At 43.1% G+C, this 21,017-nt stretch overlaps 1 protein-coding gene across 1 annotated transcript in view; it reads left to right on the top strand.

Annotated features, from left to right (window-relative positions):
* The window catches only part of LOC138634800 (early estrogen-induced gene 1 protein-like), a 21,033-nt gene extending 621 nt beyond the window's left edge, over positions 1-20,412 (top strand). The window contains exons 2-14 of the mRNA XM_069721957.1: positions 1-632; positions 966-1,259; positions 13,212-13,332; positions 13,464-13,493; positions 14,878-14,994; positions 15,076-15,122; positions 15,236-15,363; positions 17,464-17,565; positions 18,278-18,491; positions 19,163-19,284; positions 19,381-19,450; positions 19,546-19,695; positions 19,747-20,412. The exon at positions 1-632 is cut by the window's left edge and continues 452 nt beyond it. Coding sequence (XP_069578058.1) covers positions 1,114-1,259; positions 13,212-13,332; positions 13,464-13,493; positions 14,878-14,994; positions 15,076-15,122; positions 15,236-15,363; positions 17,464-17,565; positions 18,278-18,491; positions 19,163-19,284; positions 19,381-19,450; positions 19,546-19,591 — 1,143 coding nt within the window. The 5' untranslated portion in view covers positions 1-632; positions 966-1,113 and the 3' untranslated portion in view covers positions 19,592-19,695; positions 19,747-20,412. The remainder of the gene's footprint in view (positions 633-965; positions 1,260-13,211; positions 13,333-13,463; positions 13,494-14,877; positions 14,995-15,075; positions 15,123-15,235; positions 15,364-17,463; positions 17,566-18,277; positions 18,492-19,162; positions 19,285-19,380; positions 19,451-19,545; positions 19,696-19,746) is intronic.
* Positions 20,413-21,017: the final 605 nt, after the last annotated feature.

Here is a 21,017-nt window from a genome sequence, read left to right as displayed (position 1 = left end):
ACTGTATATTGTATACTGTATACTGTAATCCAGAAGTGCACCAGGAATCAAAGGCTTCCTTCTTTCTTCGACCCTTTGACTAATTTTTTGTCTCTTTTTCTCAAATTTTGAGATTTAGTGTAAAAAATCTCATTCTTATGTGAAGCATGTTCGTCAAAGAACACAGAAAACATAATTATTAAAATTATTATTAAATAATATTAAAAGATAATTATTTTTAAACACCGCATCTTTGTCTTGGTCAAGTGTGACACTGTTGAGAAGCTTTTGCCCCAAAGCTTTGTTTTAGTAATTCATTTCAATTGAAACAGAACGTGGATGTTTTGGTTTCACTTCGGCTCTTTATTGTTAATATATATATTTTGTATTTATATATATATATTTTATACTTTCCCTGACTCTTCTCTCACTCGTCTCCTGAAACTTTGTGGACGGTCCCAAACTTCCCCCCGTGAGACGTTCAGGAAGCTGCTCAGCCTGCCGAACTGTTGAACTCTGTCTGCGGAGGGAACGAGCTGCTGAAGACGCAGTGAAGCAGAGAAACCTCCGGGACCCTGACTCCAGTCCTCTGCAGCGGTGGACAGCTGTTGGCTTCTTTTACTAAGCATGAGGAGCAGCTCTCCGACGCAGCGGTAAGATTCATGATGCAGGAAAAGGCTGACAGTGAATCGCCGAGTAGTTTCGGTGTTTGCGTGGCGGCTGTTAAAGTCTGAGAAACAACGCAGCCATGACAATGTTGAGAGAAGAGTTACAAACTTTTTGAAAACACAAAATTTTCTAAGCCAAGACCGGAGTCATAAATATAGGCCTGTAAAGGGGCTATTAAAACACTGTATCTCTGTAATGTGGGGATGAAGAACCCACCATGTGATCTCCCAGCTGTCACCGCTTTAACAACCTTAACCAGCAGTCAAACGGACTCATTCTATTGTAAAACTTAAATGTTCCTTTCTTTTCAATTTCAGGTCCAAAACAACTCTTCAGGAAATGATTAACCTGGAAGTAATGAAGGATTCTCTCCCCCCACCTCAGAGCCAAATTTATTGATTTTCATTTTTTTCTGTTTTCATTCATTTGGTCTGTTTATCACATGATCACACTCAGCTGGGGACTATGTCTTTTCTCCTGAAAAAAAAGAAGTTCAAATTTCAAGTGCACTTCACGTTGGAGGAGCTGACGGCTGTGCCTTTCGTCAACGGCGTGCTTTTCTGCAAGATCCGTCTGATTGATGGAGGAGACTTTACCATCTTATCGTCCAGGTATTTAAACAACTTCCTTGTTGTCACCCACTCAAACCTCTATCGCCTCCACTGATGCTAAATGTCTTCTTGTTTTCTACCAAGACGAAGATCACTCAGCTGTTTGTTAGTTGTCTGCCTCAGATGAGGAGAGTATTCTGGATGGCCACTGCTGTTTAACCAGCGTGTCCAGACCAACGTGTTATTTCATCCTCACGTCTCCTGGGAAAGTTCCCTTCGAGGTGTTTCTTCAGCTGCACCCTGCCGTACATTCACACTGGGATTTACCTGAACACACCCTTTGCTTTCTTGTTTTTTTTTGCCTTTAACGGTTACATAGGGGATTTGCTGAAGGGCTCCTGGGCAAAGTCGCAGTCATTCACACAGCTGGGGATTCAAACTTTTGCACTAAAACTACAAAAAGCACAGGGATTGTTTCTTTGGTAGAAAGTAGTTCCAATGAAAGCTGTTCATATATATTGTTTTGGGCAGTATATCAAGTTCATTTGATTAATCAGACTTTTTGGAAAGGTAGGCTGATGGGCTTCCTCTGTTGTGTCTCAACCAGCAGCAGCATTAAGAGGAGATTTCTCTGCCGTCACCAGTAGGTTGGTGCCAGCGAGCTGATGACACTGAAGTAAGAGCAAAGACACGTGCTCATTACTTACACTTCATCCAACTGTTTCTCAAATTATAACAGGATTCCACTAAAATGCAGCAGTCCATTGACTGCATTGGTTCAGCTGGTTCAGCTTGTAGAGACAAGTATCCACTTGATGCCATAAATCATTGCAGAGAAAAGGACATAAAAGTGGAGAAATATGGCCTTTCAGTTTGTTTCTGGTAGGTTGAGGTTTTTTATTGAACCTCACTGATCTGATGTTTCTGTCTATTTTTTTTTCTCTCCTGTGGAGCAGAAGCTTAATTGGATGTTAAAGTCACGAGCTTCAATCATTTCTTTGCAAAGATTTCATTGGACTTTGTTGCATTTTGCTCATATCATTGTTCTACATTTTCCAACATAGACAAGCATACAAACTTTTTTGTGATATTTTGAAATTTTGTCAGTATTTTTGGGATATTAATGAGGGTTTTTAGGCCCATGTTGAAAATGCTGATAAAAAAAATTAATTTTTTTTTTTTTTTTTTTTTAAAAGCATGGAAACATGCAGAGAAATTTGGAAATAGTTTGATTCAGGTAAAAATCGTTATTGCTAACATCAGCTTCCTCACTTTCCAGTATCACACTCTCCTGTGACACTGCAGCCACTCATGTCGAGCTTATGGGAAATCATGTTTGTTGATGACTGGTAAACACATAAATACTAGCAAACATTGATATTAAATTATTTTTCAAAAAACAACTCATCTTAACCAAGCGGCAACCAGCAGTGACGTCACCCGTTTGTTTGTGAATGGCTGTTATGAAGCTTCAAGTTCGGAATTTGGCCGACGCCATCTCGCTAGTTCGGACCGGTTTGGAACATATTTGTACGAGCTGGGGGAGGAGCCAGTGGTGTATCTGACCGATCTGATTGGAAGCCTGACGATACTAAGTCCCGCCCACCGATAGCTGTAACCTGACTGCACCACAGGCCTGTCAATCAAACAGACACGCCCCCAAAAACAGGTCTTCTTGAATCTTCTTTTCTAATGAATGAGGGATTATTTTCAGATGGACCTCCAGAAAACTAAGAAGAAGGAGTGACTTTAGCTAACAACACCGAGATAACTGATGGACACATTTTATTCACTTTGGATTTGATGAGAGAAGTTGAATGGGAGTCTATGGAGCCGGAGGCTTTTTGGAGCCGACCTCTAGTGGCACTCGCTGGTATTGCAGCTGAAGACACTTCTGCATCAGAACCATTTTACAGACCTGAACTCTTTTAGAAACAGTCTGTGATCTTAACACAAAATCAAAGGTTCTCTTCAAATCTGCATATATCATTGTTAGCAGAGTTGAAAATGTCAGATGGGATTTTGACTGAGGTTCCCTTACTGCTTCAACAGAATCCAGAAGTTCAGGTTTCATTTCATATCATCCAGTCCTAATGTAGGGTAACTGTGAAAAGGGGTCTGATCAATTTCATTTATGTCTAAGTGTCAGCATCATCCACCTCCTTTGGATTTGCTTTGTGGCAGAAATGTAAACAAGATATTGAAAAACTTGGAAAAGTAAAACTGAATTTATCTCAATAGTGTGAAAATAGTTTTTAAGACTAACCTGATTATGAGCAAACTAGGCAACACCATGACAGGTTTGTGTTCAAGGAAGGACCACTCCTTTTTTGCATGTTAAACCAATTTAGAGCATAGAGTGTTCCTTGAATGGTTTTCATGTTTTCAGCACAGTTTGGGAGCCAGGCTCACTGGTCCCTCTGCTTCCAGTTTTTATACTAAAGTAGCCTAATAGCCACACTGATCCAACACTATGCAGAAATGATACTGATCTCACCCTCAAAATGGTCATTGATTTTTTTTTTTTTTTTAAGTAAATTGGCAAAACCATGCAAACCCACTGGTATGGTCCTTTAATATAAATAATTTTCTGTCATAGAACTTTGCAAAGCAGGAAAAGAAATGAGCAGTTGAAAGATCGAAGAGTGAACTGAAATGGTCAAAACAAGGCAGAGCTAAGATTGAGACAAACAGAATGAATTACGTTAAGCACAATAATGAAATTAATATAGAGAGGAGCGCCTCCATCACCGTTAGCTTTGAACCTGGACACGGCAGCGGTCAGGAGGCGACAGGATGAGGGTACCAACAGTGGAGACAAATTACTCAGCCATACAGATCAAAACACGTGAAAGTAATCATTCAAATCTGTAGGTTGGTGCTAAAGTGCACAGCAGACTGATAGACAGAGCTCTGAGTCAGCACATTTACCTGCATGCAAATGAGTAGTTACTGTGAGCACCATCCAGGTGTTCGTGGCTGACAGTTATTTAACTTCCACTTCGTGGCTGGATAAATGTGCAGTAAGTTCATGTCTAATTATATTATTATTGTAATTATTCTTAGCCTATTCTTTTACAATCATAATACCGCCACCGTAATGATTCAAGACAAGGAAAAGTATAGGTTATGTTAAAGCAAAAAAAAACAACAACAAAAAAGAGAAGCACAAAAACAAATTGAAATATACAAACGTACAGTATATTTATTTTTAATGATGAAAGTTCAACATAAAATATTTAGTATGGAGGCTTTGAGAACATGATGTTTTCCCAAGACATACAGCCTTGTTTGGCCTCACATTCAAAAATAATACTTTTTCCTGTAATGGTGGCCAAGAAATCACGAGTTTCACAAATTAGAGAGCATATTTTTGTCTGAAAGTTAGTAGAATGATGATGGAAATTAAATAAGTGAGAAAAACACTCAACCTCCTTTTTTGCAGAATGAACATAAAGGTGGAAACATTGGGTCTAAAACTGAAAGAATTCATTGCGGGGGTCCATGTAAAGTTTGATAGGAATTTCTTTAACTTCACTGGGGACAAAAAGCAGGTTTGGAGACTGATATAGGAACACTTCTGATTCAAGAATGTTTTTAAGGAAGATGGAGTTCAGTCAGAGGCCCTCTTCACAATCCAGACCTCCAGAGTCAAACCCAGAGTCTGCTGGAGTCTTAACCACCGGTTATAATGCAACATTGCTCATCATTGTATTACATCTCCCTATATCGTTGGAGTTTGTTTGTCTTTCAGATTTATATAAAAGCCTACGCTAACATACAACGAGGACCATCATCCTTCCACTCTGATTTGTGCAGTAGTCCTTTCATGAGGCATGTTTTTGGTCAGCAACAAGTTCGGTATAACCTCTACGATCAAAAGCAAAAGGTCCACGCCATCGTTGATTCCTCAGACTTCTCATCAATAGATTTGTATTTTAAGGCGAAAGGATATGCTACCTGTGGACACCTGTAGGGAAGAGTTTCTACCTGTGGACACCTGTAGGGAAGAGTTTCTACCTGTGGACACCTGTAGGGAAGAGTTTCTACCTGTGGACACCTGTAGGGAAGAGTTTCTACCTGTGGACACCTGTAGGCTGAATGAAATTTCTGCCACTGTGTTTTGAATCAAATGCAGTTATTATTTTCCGACACCAAAACCAACAGCAATAACAATGGCAATAGTTCCTTACTTGTAAAAAGAGTGTGTACACAGTATAAATCTGTCCAGGCCACATTCGGAGGTGGCCTGAAAGATCAGAGCTCGATGCTTCCTGAGTCTGTTTCCACCTGAACTCTTGGTGGCTGCTCGTGGTCCGATCACGGGCGGGTCGCATATGTCCGGATTGAAGTAGCCAAATGGAAACAGCCTCTTAGTGACTGAGTGATCAAAGTTACACCGTTCAGTGATTCCCTGAGGGAAGACAGCCTTGGCGGGGCGGGATGGCTCCTCACTACGCTGCTTGTATTGGAATAGTCATTCAAATATAAAAAAAAATATGAAAGTATATGCAGCTGTTCCACCTTATTTCCGTTTTTAACGCCACCTGGTAGCAGCATCGATGAAAATCACCACAAAGTTGTCCATATTGGCTCAAACGCAATCTTCTGCAACATTAAAAAGCTACTTAAAAGTTAATGCACCGATTATGCAAAAATAAACTTGAATATAGTGTTATAATATAATATACGCTCCACCACTCTTAGACTGTTTAATAGTGAGCTGCTTGTTCTGTTACTTTGCTTGTTTCTCACATCTTCTTAACTTTCACATAAAACAGTACAGTCATACACATTTGAGAGCAGACCAACACATCACTGTCAGAATCAATCCCATGTTTACCATGAAGCTGTCTCCACATTAAACATACACCTCCAACAACCTGGGCGTCATACTCGACCAGATAATACAAAAAACACACCTAAACACACATACCAACCAAAGCACAGGATTACACTCGCTGTCATGTTAGCTCAAATTATTAAAAGTGTTTATGTGAGTGTGTGTGACTTCACATCTGTCTGCTGGTATAAATATTGGTTCAACTCATTTGAAACTCTCATTTCTCAGATTGTTTAGAAAACAGTGACAGATTGAAGGAAAGAGTTTGTAAAGGTAGATTTTTTTTTTTTTTTTAACTCCAACACACCTGTAGCAACATTTTAGTGTTCATGGAAAACACCACACGACATTTCCATCAGCATGTAATCAAACACGTGCAGATGCCGTGTATGAAAAGTCACAGAGCTTTTAATTTGCAGCAGTGGCTTTTAATTTTAATTTCTAATTTGATACAGGAAGTCATTGCATCCAGACATTCACGCGTAAGTTGGTGTAAAAACTAAATTCAACAATACAATGCAGTGTTAGTGAATGAATGAAGTTCAGGTGACTGTAGCCTTTCTCACATTAAAATATGAACCAGACATTATTGTTCCATTTCCATCCGTGTTTAACTTCTGCAGGAGATGTTTTTACAACCTCTGTTATGCTTAATTACTTTTCATATGAACATTACAGAGCAACGGTGAAAGTTTTAAAGTGAAGAGACTTCTAACATTACATTCATGGGCACAAATGACTTAATTTATTCATCAGCATGAGAATATAGAATATTGAATACACATTGCTATTTGAAAAAACATTTAAAATAATGCTCAATTAAACATTTCACTGTCATACCCAGGGTGAAACTTTTTTTATTTTATGTGAATTTTTTTTAGGTTGAATGTTATTTTGTTCTGGATTTGAAGCGTGTCTGTATTTCCAACATGTTTCTGTATTTGGTTGTGTTTTCTGGTTTTCTCAAACTGCTGAGCGTGGAGTTTTCAGGGCCACTTTACATTTTGTTTTTTCAGCCTGCGAGTGGAATTGTTCTCCATTAGGGAAATGCACATCTCACACAATTTGGCACATGAAACACTTACTTTGCTATTTGTTCTCTGAGGGTGGTGACATCAGCAGCCTGCTGGGTGGAGATATAATGCAATGGCTTCATCTGAAAATATTCATATTACTTCAGAGTCAACGGCAGTTTCCCACCTCAGCGTGGGCTGACTCTTGTCCTTGTAAAAAAAGAAAAAAAAAGAAAAGGTTGTTCTTCAAATCATTTTCTGTTGTAGAACCAACAATGTCTACTGAAAGATCTTGCATCACTGGACACACAAAATGCAATCCACTCACTTGCAAATAACAGTGCGGACAGTCTGTCCCAAAGATCTGATTTGAGAAATACTTCCGATTTGCCTGCAGGCTGAAAAAAGCTGCATTCAGACTGCGACCCGTATAAACGGTCTCATAGCTTCAGTGTGAGAGAAAGCGCTGCTTGTATCTACCTGCCATACAATGGTGTGTTTGTGAAGGCAGGCCCGGTTGAGCTGTAATGAAAGAAGCAGCAGAACCTGTTTGACCTTTTTCTGTGTCTCTTCAAGCAGCCAGCAGCCTTCAGGCTCGTTGTTTTCAGAGCTGTAAACTTCAGGTCACCTTCAGACGAGTCGACTGGGAACATTTCCTCTCATCAAGTTAATGTGGGAAAAGAATGCCTGAAGATACCGACTCGAGCGCTTATCATTTATTGCATTAGAACAAACTTCTCTGCTTCTCGCTCTGCTCCACCAACGATCAAAATCCTACTTCAAATTATTGAGAAGAAAAGAGAAACTGTAAAAGATAGGATGACCAGTAATCAGCAAATCTGCCCGTTAAATATAAAGTTGAGTTGTCAGAAGTAGTGAGTCATTGAAAATGTCTTGTTAAGGTTACGATTTAGATCATTTGCTGGAACAGTTTTGGTTATTTCACGAGACATATCTGAATTTAAAAAAAAATTATAATTTTGTCTTCACTTTTTATAATAATTTCTATGTGGAAAAGGTCACGTGACATACGTCCATGCATCAGTCACACTTAAGGAGTTGAGTCTCTGCTTTCTTATGTTACCAGCATTGTTACACGAAATCTAATCGAATCAATCTGATTATCTAAACTCACACTAAGATGTTTTTCCTGAAATTTAAACTTGATTTTTGTTTAATAAATGAACCTACAGAGAATTAAAACCAACCCAGTTGTTCCACCTCTTTTAGCTCATTGCTAAATTTATATTTATCACAATAAACAAACATAACTCCACATGGACTCTAATGTTGCTCTGTGTATTCATGCAAGCGTAAAACAAAGGAAAACATTTTAAAAGATAACAATTTGTACTTAAGTCTCCAAGTGACCTAAAACAAAGTTAATGCAGTGTTAATTTTGGTGGAGAACTTGTGAACTTTGCAACTCCAAGCTTTGCAGTTTTTTGTTTTTCAAGAATAAATGCTGAAGCAGCGAAATGTGCAAACCTACAAACTGAATCAAAACGTTTCAGAACCTCGAGATACTCTTGACAGCTGCAATGAGAGTATGTCAGAGTCGTGTGGTTGGACACAGTCGAAGGTAAAGTCCGGGCGAGCTGGATGATCGACAGATTTCCATGTTGTTTTCATTGGTTAGATTTTGACACATTGAACAATCAGGCTGAATCCACGCTGAGTTTTGTGTAAGTGACGTGCAGGACGATTCTCTGGAAGTGTTTTCTTTGACATGAGACGGATAACATCAGAGTTTACTAGTCGAGGTACAACAGGCGCCGCCTGCTGGCGGCCTGTGTGAGTTGTGCATTGAGAAATTAGTAAAGCCCACGACAGCTTCAGTATTGGTTTCCTGATGACCCGGCTGATATTTCAGCACGTACAACTTGCCTTACACATTAGCTTTAGTAAGAAAAGGCCTCCTCCTGTTTCTATATTGTCATTTCGGTCGATCAAGGTGCAGCACAAACGCAGGTCTATGTTCTGCGTGCTGGGAGAAAGGGATGTTATTGTTAGGATTTTATTGATACGGATATTTATGAATACTCTTATCGGTTCTACTTTCCATAATAAAGATGTAACAAGATTCAAAGATTATTTTATCATTACGGGTACGGTTTTACTGTTGCTCTTACTCGTACTGCTCACTGGTCCAAGGATGAAACTCTAACTGATTCTTTTTGATTATTTCAAGAGAAAAAAAATACACCAAGTTCTTGAGCAGCTTTGTTTTACACAGGACTTTTTCTTTGACAGCTCAGATAACACTGTGACTGTTTCAGATTGAATTCAACAATGAACCCACTACCACTCCATTATCTATACCCACTTTATCGGGCCCGGGGGGGGGGGGGGGGGCAAGAGCACCCGGTACACTGTGGACAGGTCAACACATAGAGACAGACAGAAACAAAGACCGTTCATACCTGAGGGACATTTGTAGACTCACCAGTTGACCTGAGGTGCATGTTTCTGGATGGTGGGAGGAAGCTGGAGTCCCGAGAGAACCCACGCAGGGAGAACATGCAGACTCCGCACAGAAAGGTCCAGGCCCGGATTCACACCAGGAACCTTTTCCCTGTGAGGCGACAATGCTAACACCTGCACCCCTGTGCCGCCCTCAGCTGGTTAATAGTTACTTCTAATTTTGAACCCGGTGGCAGGCTGCTCGGTGTGCGGGCGGCAGGCTGCTCGGTGTGCGGGCGGCAGGCTGCTCGGTGTGCTGGCGGATGGCTGCTTGGTGTGCGGGCGGCAGGCTGCTCGGTGTGCTGGCGGATGGCTGCTCGGTGTGCTGGCGGATGGCTGCTCGGTGTGCTGGCGGATGGCTGCTCGGTGTGCTGGCGGATGGCTGCTCGGTGTGCGGGCGGATGGCTGCTCGGTGTGCTGGCGGATGGCTGCTCGGTGTGCGGGAGGCAGGCTGCTCGGTGTGCTGGCGGATGGCTGCTCGGTGTGCTGGCGGATGGCTGCTCGGTGTGCGGGCGGCAGGCTGCTCGGTGTGCTGGCGGATGGCTGCTCGGTGTGCGGGCGGATGGCTGCTCGGTGTGGGGGCGGATGGCTGCTCGGTGTGCGGGCCGATGGCTGCTCGGTGTGCGGGCGGATGGCTGCTCGGTATGCGGGCGGATGGCTGCTCGGTGTGCGGGAGGCAGGCTGCTCGGTGTGCTGGCGGATGGCTGCTCGGTGTGCGGGTGGCAGGCTGCTCGGTGTGCGGGTGGCAGGCTGCTCGGTGTGCGGGTGGCAGGCTGCTCGGTGTGCTGGCGGATGGCTGCTCGGTGTGCGGGCGGATGGCTGCTCGGTGTGCGGGTGGCAGGCTGCTCGGTGTGCTGGCGGATGGCTGCTCGGTGTGCGGGCGGATGGCTGCTCGGTGTGGGGGCGGATGGCTGCTCGGTGTGCGGGCGGATGGCTGCTCGGTGTGCGGGCGGATGGCTGCTCGGTGTGCGGGCGGATGGCTGCTGGCACACTGGAGCAACGATAGATGGACTTTGAGCTTGGCTGTTGGGGACTCTGCTTCTCTCCGTCTGTATGTGACGAGCTTTTTCCGGACGCTTCGTCAGATTGCTCGTGTTTCAGCTTTTACATGCAAAAGACTTTTTAGCACTTGTGGCAACAAACAGTCGGCATCGGTTCTAGAGTAAAAAGTACGTTCACTCTTTCCACCGCCGTCACCGGAGCAGACGGGTCACTGTGTGTTCTGCTGCACGATGGATCAGGAATAGTGAAAATAGACAATCAGAAATAAAGTTGGTGAGGTAAAATTTGCAGGATATTGAATATATAGCATTGATGAAAAAATAAGAAATTAATTTTTATATTTTTTTATAATTGCTCTTTTATTGATAGAAAAGAAAAAACATGGGAGTGCATGTATGTGTAGACAACTTTTTTAGGTTATTTGGTGAACACAAGCGAATCTGTGGTGCAGTAGGAGGAAGAGATCATTAGAAGATCCACCGAGTTGCTCACCCCACCGGAGCATGTCGCTTCAACCGTATCAGCTGTTTGGGGGGGGCGTCAAGATCAGAAAACCAGAAATGTTGATCATTAATAACTTTATTTGCTATTTTATCATTGATTAAATATCAAAGTGAACAAACACCGCCCGTCCAAAATACTGAAATCAGATACTGGAATGATGTTGAGAAGTGAGCATATAAATTACACACACCTAAAACTCCCGATGAAATTCCTTTATTAACAACGGTGATGAAGAACAAAGTGACTGAACGTCCTTTTCTCCTATAAAACCTTCTCTTCATTGGCTTCCTGTAAAATCACCAATAGAATAAAGTTCTAGATCTAAATTCTCCCAGAACTTGTGGTGTGTAGACGTTCCCGCTTGTTCATGTGACCTTGAACGTCCCGTCGGCCTCCCATGGTGTTCTGAGCTCCTCTCCTCTGTTTCTCACTCTCCATGCATTTATATGCCACTATTGCATGCAGTGTTTGTGCTCTTTCTTCGCTGTCCTCCCTCTCTCTGCAGGTATCTCTGCAGCTGCATGTTTCTGATCTGTTGCCCCCGACAACATACCCAGGGTTTATTGTTTCTCGTCCCTCTATGCTGTTCCTTTCTAAGTCCACTCCCCCCCTCTGCCTACCAGCTGGTGGCCACCCATCGCTGCACCAGGTTCTGCTGCAGCTTTCTGCCTGTTTGTTCTTCTCTATAGTTTGTTAAGGTTCTGTTGTATGTTAACTATGTTCAGATGAACTGTTGTGATTTACTGCAAAATAAATCAAGTTGAATTGATTGTAAGGTTTGCACTCAAACTGTCGGTACAGTTTTTCTCTTCTGGGTAATATATTCTGATTTATTCCATCTACTATTAATGATTGAAAACTGCATAACATATGTGATAGTGGACAGAAATGTCCTGAAACAAACACCAAATCAGTTTTTAATCAGTGGAAGAGGAAAATCCCTCAACAGAGAGCGAGCATGACGTGTCACATTCCAGGATGAGATCATCTGAGCCGTCAGCTGCACGGCTTTTTAACAAAATCCAGAGAAGACACTTTAAATCCAGAGAAGACACTTTAAACACTTTAAATCCAGAGAAGACACTTTAAATCCAGAGAAGACACTTTAAACACTTTAAATCCAGAGAAGACACTTTAAATCCAGAGAAGACACTTTAAACACTTTAAATCCAGAGAAGACACTTTAAATCCAGAGAAGACACTTTAAACACTTTAAATCCAGAGAAGACACTTTAAATCCAGAGAAGACACTTTAAACACTTTAAATCCAGAGAAGACACTTTAAATCCAGAGAAGACACTTTAAATCCAGAGAAGACACTTTAAACACTTTAAATCCAGAGAAGACACTTTAAAGATTCCAGCCGGCATGTTTTACAAATGAAGCGCAAATTCTGCTATTAGACAATATGAAGAAGTTAAACACATAATTCTGTCTAAAAGCAACACATTGGACACATATAGAAAACAAATTAATTGATTGTGTCAATGTGTAAGTTGATATCACAGCCTCATCATTAGGGCCTGAATAGATAGATAGACTATTTCATTTTGTGTATTCCATTAAATGAATGTGTTGCTTCAATGTATTCTTCAGAATCAGATTTAATGTCAAGTAAGTTTTTGCATAATTTTCTTGGTGGAGTGATGCAGAACAATCAAAGACTAAAAGGGAGAGAAAAATCAAGCAGATAGAAAAAAAACAGCTGGTATAAAATGTCATTATGAAAAACTCTTTATTAGTGCAAATGTCCACAGTACAAACAGCAGCCCATGTGTAATGGAGAGAAACCCAATGATTCCATCCTGCAGTAGTTGTGAGGAGATCACAGATTTACAGATTTGAACACGTCTATTTCTATAACTGGTATTAAACTTTAGCCACCGACCTCCAGCTGCAAACCAAGAAGACTAAATATGAATATAATATAATAAGACATAAATAAAAAACATAAATCAAAGCAGAAGGTAGGCTGACCACTGATGGAAAAGGAGCAGCGGTGTTCCTTTAAACAGCAGCTTTCACAGGTTCGGTGTGTCAGAGGTCTTTGATCACACCTGAATGCAGTCTAACCATTGTGTGTGTGTGTGTGTGTGTGTGTGTGTGTGTGTGTGTGTGTGTGTGTGTGTGTGTGTGTGTGTGTGTGTGTGTGTGTGTGTGTGTGTGTGTGTGTGTGTGTGTGTGCAGAGAGGAGGTGCAGCAGAACTGCGTTCGATGGAGGAAGAAGTTTTCTTTCTTGTGTAAAATCAGTGCGAATCCGATCTCGGGGGTTTTGGACGCCTGCGTCTGCAGAGTCTCTGTTCGGAAGGTAAACTACGACTAATTCCCAGCAGTCATTTCTCTTTGTTTTTCTGGGTTATGAATGTTTTCATAAATGTATCATGATCTCCTAAAATAAGGTCCAAAACCTTGACTGGTGCTTTCTGTCTGTGTTTGCAGGAGCTGAAAGGAGGAAAGGCCTTCACTAAGGTACATTTCTGATCTGTTGATCAGCTCAAACTGAAACTCTTTTGAACCCTAACCCTGAACGAACCTGTTGGACCTGTGAACTCGTACATTTTAAAGTTCTCTGCTTCCTTCATAAAAGAGACAAGTGCAGGGTCAGAGTTTGTAAAAGCGAGCGCCATGTGACAGCCGGCAGTCAGAGGGTATTAACTGTAACACATCATAATGTGTTTCCTTGTGTGTGTGTGTTTGATGGACAGACCACCTCCACAATAACAACCCGGTGGTCTGTGTAGAGACTAGAGACAGACCACCTCCACAATAACAACCCGGTGGTCTGTGTAGAGACTAGAGACAGACCACCTCCACAATAACAACCCGGTGGTCTGTGTAGAGACTAGAGACAGACCACCTCCACAATAACAACCCGGTGGTCTGTGTAGAGACTAGAGACAGACCACCGCCACAATAACAACCCGGTGGTCTGTGTAGAGACTAGAGACAGACCACCGCCACAATAACAACCCGGTGGTCTGTGTAGAGACTAGAGACAGACCACCTCCACAATAACAACCCGGTGGTCTGTGTAGAGACTAGAGACAGACCACCGCCACAATAACAACCCGGTGGTCTGTGTAGAGACTAGAGACAGACCACCTCCACAATAACAACCCGGTGGTCTGTGTAGAGACTAGAGACAGACCACCTCCACAATAACAACCCGGTGGTCTGTGTAGAGACTAGAGACAGACCACCTCCACAATAACAACCCGGTGGTCTGTGTAGAGACTAGAGACAGACCACCTCCACAATAACAACCCGGTGGTCTGTGTAGAGACTAGAGACAGACCACCTCCACAATAACAACCCGGTGGTCTGTGTAGAGACTAGAGACAGACCACCTCCACAATAACAACCCGGTGGTCTGTGTAGAGACTAGAGACAGACCACCTCCACAATAACAACCCGGTGGTCTGTATAGAGACCGAGCTCAAACAGTAACTGTTTGCTCGGTCCAGGACGTCTTTTACTGGCAGCACAGATAACAGGTTTCCATCAGATTTCTGAAGGAGCGGCGGTGATGGTCGAGTACACTCACAACACAGGACGAGCTGGAAGCAATGCTGAGTGGGCAGAAACCTCTGAGTGAGGAGGTTAAAGGAGGTTGTTGACTTCTCCACAAATTCACTCTCTCCTGCTGCCCTTCATTCACTTCCTCACATGATGGGACTGATTGTTTATTTGTAGACCGAGAAACTGATTCTGATTCAGATCTGTGAAGGGAACAAATCACAAAGTAGTGAATGAAGCTCGGCTGGATTTGAAATCTGATCTTTACTCCAAAGCCGTTGCTCTGTGTTGTTTTTCTGAAGTCTGTGCGTCCGTCTGTCCGTCTGTCTGCCTCCAGCTAGGTTTTGCTGATCTCAACATTTCTGAGTTTGCTGGTTCAGGCTCGACCGTCCGCTGCTGCATTCTGGAGGGTTATGACACCAAAAACACTCGACAGGACAACTCTATCCTGAAGGTGAGGAGAAACAAGCACACGCTGTCACCCTGACAGCTTTTACATTCTCCTATAAAAGGAAACATGTCGTCTTTTTTATAGGTCACGATTGGGATGACTCTTCTGTCTGGGGATCCGTGCTTTAAAATGTGAGTTCCTTTTGACTTCCTGGAACTGAGCTACATATGTGGAAAAGTTATGACTTTAAATGTGATTACTTTTTGTAATACATAAATTATAATGTGTGTTTTTTTACCATCAGGCCTCCCAGTACGGTCAAATCGGTCTCCATCAGGGATGACGACCCGACCCTGCAGCTGGACTGTAAAGGGGCGAGCCGGGACGCCGTCATGGAGGCACCTCACGCCTTCAGACCCCAGTGGAGCTCAGGTACCTGCACACCTGCTGCCAACTCTCCTCTTCATGAACTGGAACAGACTGCACTTTATTACACCCTGAGTCACACAAAATAAGATCCCGGTTTTATTATATCAAGATGGTAATATCTCCTGAAAGTAGGTTTGTAGATTAAACATTCATCATGTAATCCAGAAATTAAAGTGTAAGTGTCCTTATTCTGTAATTTTATGCCTCCATGCCAGCAGCAGGCGTTCTGTGTCTGTATGTCTTTTATATGGACGTGTTTAATACGGTCGTACGTCTTATATATGGACGTGTTTAATACGGTGGTACGTCTTATATATGGACGTATTTAATACGGTGGTACGTCTTATATATGGACGTGTTTAATACGGTGGTACGTCTTATATATGGACGTGTTTAATACGGTGGTACGTCTTATATATGGACGTGTTTAATACGGTGGTACGTCTTATATATGGACGTGTTTAATACGGTGGTACGTCTTATATATGGACGTATTTAATACGGTGGTACGTCTTATATATGGACGTGTCTAATACGGTGGTACGTCTTATATATGGACGTGTCTAATACGGTGGTACGTCTTATATATGGACGTGTTTAATACGGTGGTACGTCTTATATATGGACGTGTTTAATACGGTGGTACGTCTTATATATGGACGTATTTAATACGGTGGTACGTCTTATATATGGACGTGTTTAATACGGTGGTACGTCTTATATATGGACGTGTTTAATACGGTGGTACGTCTTATATATGGACGTGTTTAATACGGTGGTACGTCTTATATATGGACGTGTTTAATACGGTGGTACGTCTTATATATGGACGTATTTAATACGGTGGTACGTCTTATATATGGACGTGTCTAATACAGTGGTACGTCTTATATATGGACGTGTCTAATACGGTGGTACGTCTTATATATGGACGTGTTTAATACGGTGGTACGTCTTATATATGGACGTATTTAATACGGTGGTACGTCTTATATATGGACGTGTCTAATACGGTGGTACGTCTTATATATGGACGTGTCTAATACGGTGGTACGTCTTATATATGGACGTATTTAATACGGTGGTACGTCTTATATATGGACGTGTTTAATACGGTGGTACGTCTTATATATGGACGTGTTTAATACGGTGGTACGTCTTATATATGGACGTGTTTAATACGGTGGTACGTCTTATATATGGACGTGTTTAATACGGTGGTACGTCTAAGCTTGTGAACGTGACATCTCAAGAATGGCTGGAGAGAATTTCTTTACATTTACACTTTAACCGACATTCACATTCACACCATCGGAGGCAACTTAGGGTTCAGTGTCTTGCACTGAACACTGGATGTCCATGTCTGGACACTTAGACATGTGGACAGGAGGAGCCGGGGATCGAACCACCAACCTTCTGATTAGTGGGCCTCCCCTCCATAGATCTCAGCGAGCTAGCTGAAACTCTGACCCAGAATCAGGTCGTCTGCAAGTGATTCAGCAGCAGGTTGTCCACAAACATGCGGTGTGAGATCGGAGAGGGCGACCATCATCAGCCTCGCCACCAACGGCTCCGTGCACCGCCGAGACGGATATCGTCACGTCTCGGCGGGAGTCTGACTTGGAGGCGTTCAGTCATGATCCCTCATCGTAGCTTCGACCGTCGGCTCCTAAATGTCTGAACCTGCGGTTCCTCTCGTACTGAGCAGGATTACTGATCCACAACACATCCTCAGCAGGGCAGACCAACCTGTCTCACGACGGAATGAAATATTTGGATTTTGGTGATTAAAGGTCAAAGGTCAAGGTCACTGTGACCTCACATCTGCCCATCACTATGTATGCAATATGTGAGGAACACCTTCAGGCTTTTCTTCTTCAGATGTGGTCCAAACATTCACATGGACTCGATGATACGAAACAAATATGTGGTGGTCGATCTGGAGTCCAGATCTTCTTCTCCATCTTATCTCAGGTAGTTCTGCACCTGGCAGCTACTGGTCCGGAAATATCTTGTTATTGGTATCATACTGTGTGTGTGTGTGTGTGTGTGTGTGTGTGTGTGTGTGTGTGTGTGTGTGTGTGTGTGCGTGTGTGTGTGTAGGGCTACCAAAGGAGGAAGAGTCTGTGTCCAGCCCTGACGAGGTCTTCCTCACCGGTCATGTCCGCAGCTCCAGCTACGCTAGTCAGCACAGCAGGATCTCAGGTGGGATTTTATTTCCAGGTGCTCCTCTCAGGACCTTTTTACCTGCTCGTCCTGAGACCCGGAGAGGCTCTGATGGAACGACCTCTTTGACCTCAGGGTGTTGTTACTGACAGTTTAGACAAATATTTAACCTGAGCCTTAAGAAATGAGTTCCAGTGGACGAATAGGGAGTGAATACGATTCAATTGTGTGTCGGTCCAGGAACTTCAGATGTAAATGAGCTGGTATGTAAATCTGGTCCAGAGCATCTCCTCATCTCCTACCAAGTAGAAACTTCAACTTCATCTACAAGCTGTAGAAACGCCTCCATTACAAACTGTGAAGATCTGCCTCTGGTGCAACTGTGAGGAAGTTCAGTTTTAGAAAGTCACATTAATGAATAAATCAATTAAAGCAGGCTGAACCACACAAACTAGTTCTTACTCAATATTTACTGTTATTTACTAAATATATAACAGCAGCAGATAAAACATAGAACATGTAAACAGACACCCTCTCTCTTCCACTCCCCTCCTCTCCTCTCCTCTCCCCTCCTCTCCTCTCCTCTCCTCTCCTCTCCTCTCCTCTCCTCTCCTCTCCTCTCCTCTCCTCTCCTCTCCTCTCCTCTCCTCTCCTCTCCTCTCGTCCTGTCCCCTCACCTCCCCTCCCATCCCATCCCCTCCTCCCTCTTTCTTTCTTTCTCCTCCTCCTCCTCCTGCTCTTCCTCCTCCAGGCTACAGTACAGGTCACTCTCGCTCCTCCAGCCTGACTGATCTCAGTCACCATAGGAACGCCTCCTGCAGCAGCAGCGCCTCCTGCGGGTTCAGCCACCCTCCCCAGCCACCTCCCTCCACCTCCACAGAGCCGCATCGACAAGCACCTCCCACCAAACCAGAGAGACCTCCTCCACCCTCTGCAGCAGTCTGCATGTCCACCCGATCCTCCAGGTAGCCATGTTTACACCAGGAGTCCATGTCACTGTGAGAGGAGGAGAGAGGAGGCGCATGTGATTTGTTGGTGGTCACGTGGAGAAGCTCCAGTCTTCAGACACTAAGACTGACTCAGACTAATTGGTGACATGAAGAAGTCCAGAGGGTAGGACACCGCTCAGCATGTAAAATAGAAAAGGGAACCTGGATGATCTCCTATGATTTACTGTAATGAGCAGCGGCTCACATTCATGTTCAGCAGATATGAAGTCTGGTGATATTTCACTTTTCTAATTGTCAAACAATCTAGTGTAAAAATGAGCTTTTTAATTTTCTAAAACATCTGGTAGCTTTTAATAAAAGCAGCTAATACGATGAATAGTAGGAACTATTTTGAGGAGCTGATTGATGATGATTGTTGATTGATGGCAGCATAACGTTGTTTGTGGGACTGAATCAACATAAATTACAGAGTGTTCATACTAATGGAGGAACATGTCAGCTGTCATGTTTTAATAGTTGATCTTTGGCACAGAGGAACGAGTCACATCAGACCTTGAAACACTCGGTACTTAGTCTTCATTTTCATGGGTTTTGTCCTCTTAATGAAATGTGCTCAGACCAGAGCTGTCTGAAGCAGAGCTTTAGTTGAAGTGTCACCGTCTCGCGTCGGTCCTGTCCAACAACAGGAGGAAGACGGGGACGGTGGAGCGGCAGCCCAGTTGTGTGGACGACACGCGCATTGATGCCGATGACATCGTGGAGAAGATCATGCGGAGCCAGAACTTTTCTGACAGCAGCAACAACGAAGGTCGGACAGACTATCAGTTATTTGGATTTTAGATTTAGCACAACGTTTGAGTATTACAGCAATAAGTTGTGTTGTGGACTCCTCGTTTCCCTTCAGATAGCAACCTGAGACTGTTTGTCAGCAAAGATGGGAGCACTGCCCTCAGTGGGACGCAGATCACCAACAAGTACAGTAAACTCCACATCTCCAGCTTCACTTTCTCTTTGTTACCAACACCGGTTCCTCAGATTTGATCAAATATGTGCTTCTTTGTTTTCCCAGAGGAACAGCCGGTGTTTTTGAGCCGGTGATCATCGAGACTCACTGACAGACACATCAACACTCCTCCGGCCTCGGCAGCTCCTTCCTGTTTGCGGGACTGTGTTTGGTGCACATCTGTCTTCAGTGCACATCTGTCTTCAGTGCACATCTGTCTTCAGTGCACATCTGTCTTCAGTGCACATCTGTCTTCAGTGCACTCAGTTTCATACGCGACTACTATGAAATAATTACCACACAGACAGGGTCTATCTGTCAATCTCTAAAAGAGACAGCCGGCCTTCATTTCACATTTTACTGGTGTTACATTTGAAGATATTCTACTCTGAGACTGTCTCTCATGATAATTTGCAGTCACTATATTTTGCCATTTAAATACATCATGTCCCCGATGTCTTTTAAACTGAAACACTAACCAGCAGTCCACATAGAATAATTCCTTCCATTTCTTCGGGAAGCATTTTTTTGTGGAATATGTGCAGAAAGTGTTGACTTTCATCACAAGCTGCTCATAACTGTAAAAACTAAAGTGGTAGGATATTGGGGTTACTTGGGTCAGTTAGGGGAACGACGAGGATGTCGGCATCAGTCTAGAAGCCGTGTTCTGGTATCGAGGTGTGCACAAAAATGTGATCAGCAACAGTCAGATTGTCAGATTGCCACATTTGTTTTGTATTTGACTCCGTCCTCCACACGCATGCAGTTTACTCCCACATCTGTCCAAACTTATATAATACGTGTAGTAAAGACTTTGAAGGAACAGACAGACAACCTAAAAACATAATACCACTGGTGGAGAAGCATAAACAGACATACAGTGGGTACGGAAAGTATTCAGACCCCTTTAAATTTTTCACTCTTTGTTTCATTGCAGCCATTTGCTAAAATCAAAACAGTTCATTTTATTTCTCATTAATGTACACTCAGCACCCCATCTTGACAGAAAAAAACAGAAATGTAGAAATTTGTGCAAATTTATTAAAAAAGAAAAACTGAAATATCACATGGTCATAAGTATTCAGACCCTTTGCTCAGTATTGAGTAGAAGCACCCTTTTGAGCTCGTACAGCCATGAGTCTTCTTGGGAATGATGCAACAAGCTTTCCACACCTGGATTTGGGGATCCTCTGCCATTCTTCCTTGCAGATCCTCTCCAGTTCCGTCAGGCTGGATGGTGAACGTTGGTGGACAGCCATTTTCAGGTCTCTCCAGAGATGCTCCATTGGGTTTAGGTCAGGGCTCTGGCTGGGCCGGTCAAGAATGGTCACAGAGTTGTTCCGAAGCCACTCCTTTGTTATTTTAGCTGTGTGCTTAGGGTCATTGTCTTGTTGGAAGGTGAACCTTCGGCCCAGTCTGAGGTCCAGAGCACTCTGGAAGAGGTTTTCTTCCAGGATATCTCTGTACTTGGCCGCATTCATCTTTCCTTCAATTGCAACCAGTCGTCCTGTCACTGCAGCTGAAAAACACCCCCATAG

This window comes from Brachyistius frenatus, unplaced genomic scaffold (assembly GCF_029030835.1).
Source record: "Brachyistius frenatus isolate BFR_SWC_R1_liver_20210118 unplaced genomic scaffold, ASM2903083v1 Contig_279, whole genome shotgun sequence".
In the NCBI taxonomy this organism is placed as follows: Eukaryota; Metazoa; Chordata; class Actinopteri; family Embiotocidae; genus Brachyistius; species Brachyistius frenatus.
This window is presented reverse-complemented; position numbering and strand designations above follow the sequence as displayed.